At 38.0% G+C, this 3746-nt stretch overlaps 1 protein-coding gene across 5 annotated transcripts; it reads left to right on the top strand.

Moving 5' to 3' along the window:
- The first annotated feature begins 6 nt into the window (after positions 1 to 6).
- Positions 7 to 3544, top strand: LOC111373336 (squamosa promoter-binding-like protein 12). 5 transcript variants are annotated; one of them, XM_022995849.1, is made up of 6 exons: positions 7 to 102; positions 428 to 495; positions 740 to 1398; positions 1608 to 1744; positions 2408 to 2671; positions 2963 to 3357. In XM_022995849.1, the coding sequence occupies exons 3-6, from the start codon at positions 740 to 742 to the stop codon at positions 3289 to 3291; spliced, it is 1389 nt and encodes a 462-aa protein (XP_022851617.1). In that variant the 5' UTR covers positions 7 to 102; positions 428 to 495; the 3' UTR covers positions 3292 to 3357. The 5 variants fall into 5 exon arrangements, with proteins under 5 accessions (XP_022851617.1, XP_022851620.1, XP_022851616.1 ...); XM_022995852.1 differs by having other exon boundaries at positions 662 to 1398; XM_022995848.1 differs by having other exon boundaries at positions 7 to 141.
- Positions 3545 to 3746: the final 202 nt, after the last annotated feature.

Below are 3746 nucleotides of genomic sequence, written 5' to 3'. Positions count from 1 at the left end.
CTGTTTTATTTATTTTCTGGTTACGGATGATGAAGATTCTGTGCGGTGAGAAGTCGTGGCTGGAAAATTGTTGCACAGATGATATATTGATGCGACTCTAAGGTTCTGTACTGTGGAAATCTCGGGATTAATTGTGGTGAAGTATGAGTTAGTTGTTTTGCTTTAGATGTTCAATACTTGTACCCTTTTGCTTTTTAGTTGTGCTTACTTCAAATGTTCTATGGTTGTTATTTTCAATTGTTGATGAGACTTTCTGAAATCTGTACTGTGAAAATTTTTGAATTATTGGAGGGTGATGTGTGAGTATAGTTGTTTGGCTTTAATTAGATAATAATTGATTTTCCAAACTCTTTAAATTATTTGAGGGTGATGTGTGAGAATAGTTGTTTGGCTTTAATTGGATAATAATTGGTTTTCCTCTTTGCAGTTTCATCAAATTTCTGAAACACCGGGGACTCGTAAACCACTCCATGGGGTGATACTCATATCTCTGAGGTAAAATTTCATCTTGGTTTGCTCAAAGCTCAGAGTTTGTCTACACTTGGTGTTATGGATGTTTCTAATTTTTTCTTGCCATACTTTTGATACTTTTTGTGAAATTTCATCATAAATTTCATTTCGTTTTAGCATGTTATGGTGGTCATAGTGTTACTGATTGCAGACCCAGTTCCCAGTTTCTTGTGCATTTCATGTAAAAGGAAAATTGAGTGAGCCTGTTTAACGAGTTAACCTTTTTTAGATGGAGTTCAATTCGAAGTGGGACTGGGAAACCGTTACTGCATTCAATTCAAAAGAGAGTGAAAGTCCAAGAAAAATGTTGTCGGAAGTCTGTATGACAGTAGATGATGGGGAAATCGATGTTGGCTCCTTTAATTTGTCAGGGGATGGTGGGAATAGCGGTACTTCTGGCTCTTATGCTGGGCATGATTCTTCAACTAAAAGCTCTATTTCAGCTTCTACTGACTCTTCCCTGAAGGATGGGTTGAAACTGCCAAGTTCTGAGTTCAAAGCATTTGAGGGATCTGCAAATTTTATCAAGAAAATGGAAATGGCCCGATCCGAGGTGTCTGGAATTTCTCCTCATCTGGAGGGCTCTGCTGAGCCATGGATTAGTTTGAAACTAAGAAAGCGGACTTATTTTGAGAACAATGGTGCTGGGAGCAATGTTGAGAGTGTAATCACTGCTGTAGTGCCTACTTCATCTACCACTACAATGAAGAAATCTAAATCATCTGGTCAAAATGTGCCTATTCCATATTGTCAAGTAGAAGGCTGCAACATTGATCTTTCAACGGCTAAAGAATATCATCGAAAGCATAAAGTTTGTGATGGCCATTCTAAAAGCCCAAGGGTTATTGTAAGAGGCCTTGAACGTCGATTTTGCCAACAGTGTAGCAGGTAATGATCATGGAAAGACCCTGGTTGACAAATATACGTAAGTTGTAGTTTTTATTAATATTGCTTGATTATTGTCTGGCATCAGTTTTACTAGCCGTAGTAACTTTCTTTGTGACTTGACTACCATCATTTTTTATTTCCTCTACTAAGTTTTTTCTTCTAATTTGGGTGTCGTAATATATTCGTGGCTTCTGTTTTTATCCATGAAGGTTCCATAGTTTGTCTGAATTTGACGAAAAGAAGCGTAGCTGTCGAAGGAGGCTTTCTGATCACAATGCACGGCGTCGTAAACCACAACAGGAAACTATCGAGTTCAACTCATCGATGCTGTCCTCGCCATTCTCTGGTACTACATTCACATAATATTCTGACTCATTTTTCATGATCGTCGGCCTGTACCTCACCTGATATGCTTTCAATTGGAACGTGCCAACTCTTGCACTGTGCAATTATCATCGATAGAATCCATGCACATAAATGTATACTAATTTGTTTCAAATTTTCTGATGTGTTATATCAATAAACTCTCTTGAATCGGGATTGTATCGCTATTCTCTCTCCACATTTAGTAGTATGATACATGCAAAATAAATTTCTTCATAATTATATTTTCTTAAATTCATCATTTGACTTCACGCATAAAATAAAGTTGCTTGCTAAATTTTAGAGAAAATATTTCTCGAAGCAATTAAGCAAAAGAGTTAAAGACTGATACCCACAAGAAAGATTTAATTAAGATTGCTGGCATTTACTTGTGCTTTCATTTGTCTCGCTTGAGTTTGGAAGATTCAGGGTCCATGTATATCACTGCCTCTAGAGATTTAACTTCCTCTGACTTCCGATCTATAAAATCCCTTTATTTATTGTTTGTATGACTAGGCATTATTGTTCGCAAAAATATCTAGTTAAGATGCTTTCCTGCCCTATACAGTTTCCGTCTTGCTCATTCGAGATTTTTTGCCGGACCTGTTGATTACATGTGGTCTTAATGTAATTTTACACATATTAGATGGCAGGCGACAGATGGATTTTCTGTTGAACAATACTCCGCTTATTCACCCTAGAACTACTACAAATTCGACCTGGGATAGCTCATGCACCTCCAAGTTTACAGTTACAAGGGAGTTCCCTGTAAAGTCTAGAAGAGCTGGAGGCATTGATGTGGAATTGCTTATGCCCGAAATTAAGTTGCCAAATGGCATCAATATGCAAGGAGGCACATCTACCGGCCTCTTGGCATCCAAAGACTCCACATCTGAGGTTTACAATCCAGGTTTGTTTCCTACTTTGCAGGGCTGACCCAAAATCTTCACTCAATTCTCCAGGCACTGAGTAGCAATTTAGCATCGGCTAAAGTGTTTATTCCGTTGAATTTGTCCCAACTGCTGGGTTGGTTGAGTTCTTGTACCTGGACTTGTTAACTTGGAAACTTGTATGTTTATGTGGTTCTTGTAAAAAAAGATGAACTCATTTCATGCGATTCTAGAATTCTAACTTTTAGTTTAAAGTGCTACTCATTTTCCAATTCAGTTGTTCAGATGATCTTTCTATTTTTCGTTTACAGGTTTCAGGGGACACACAATTTTCTCCCACATGGATGCAGCACCGGAGTACCGTTGTGCTCTCTCTCTTCTGTCAAGTAATTCCTGGGAATCCGGCCCAGAATCATTTTCACCACACCGTCCTATGCATGAAAACAATCCTGGCATGGCTCAGCATGGAAACCATTCAATCGGAGGCGGCATGCCTCTCAGTTCATCGGAATTCTGGCTTACTGGACAGCAATCAACCCAACCCCAATCATTTGCCATGGCTGCAAACAGCAACTTCCAGGAAATCCAGGTTTTCAAAGCACCTTATGAGGCTGATTTCTATTCAAATGCATTGAACTGAGCATTTGAAACGAATCCATTCTGTTCCCATCATTCAAGGTGTAGTGGTAAGGTTTGTAAAGTTTTATGCATCTCGAGCAACCTTAGTAGTTTTGAACTGAACAAACACATGCTAGATTTTGAAGATTTGGCTTTTATGAGGTCAAATCAAATTGTGTTGTCTTAATGATACAGAATGCAGAATGATTTAACTTTTTGCAGATTTCTGATAAATATTGTCATCTGTTATTCACTATTTGAGCATTGTTTTCTGATCTGAGCTTTAATATTATCAATAATTTGTGCTCCTATGCATTCTTGTTGACCAAGCGCGATGTGAAAATTTCACATTAATTATCTATTTGGATTTGCTCCCTTGCCGTGATTCTTTCAAGCTATGATCTGTGAATTGTTCCGAGTCTATCAATATGACATTAGAACTTGAAATTTCCTTCTCGTGTATGCGTAAATGACATT

This window comes from Olea europaea, unplaced genomic scaffold (assembly GCF_002742605.1).
Source record: "Olea europaea var. sylvestris unplaced genomic scaffold, O_europaea_v1 scaffold11122, whole genome shotgun sequence".
NCBI lineage: Eukaryota > Viridiplantae > Streptophyta > Magnoliopsida > Lamiales > Oleaceae > Olea > Olea europaea.
The sequence above is the reverse complement of the archived record's forward strand: the minus strand, read 5'-3'. Positions and strand labels throughout refer to the sequence as shown.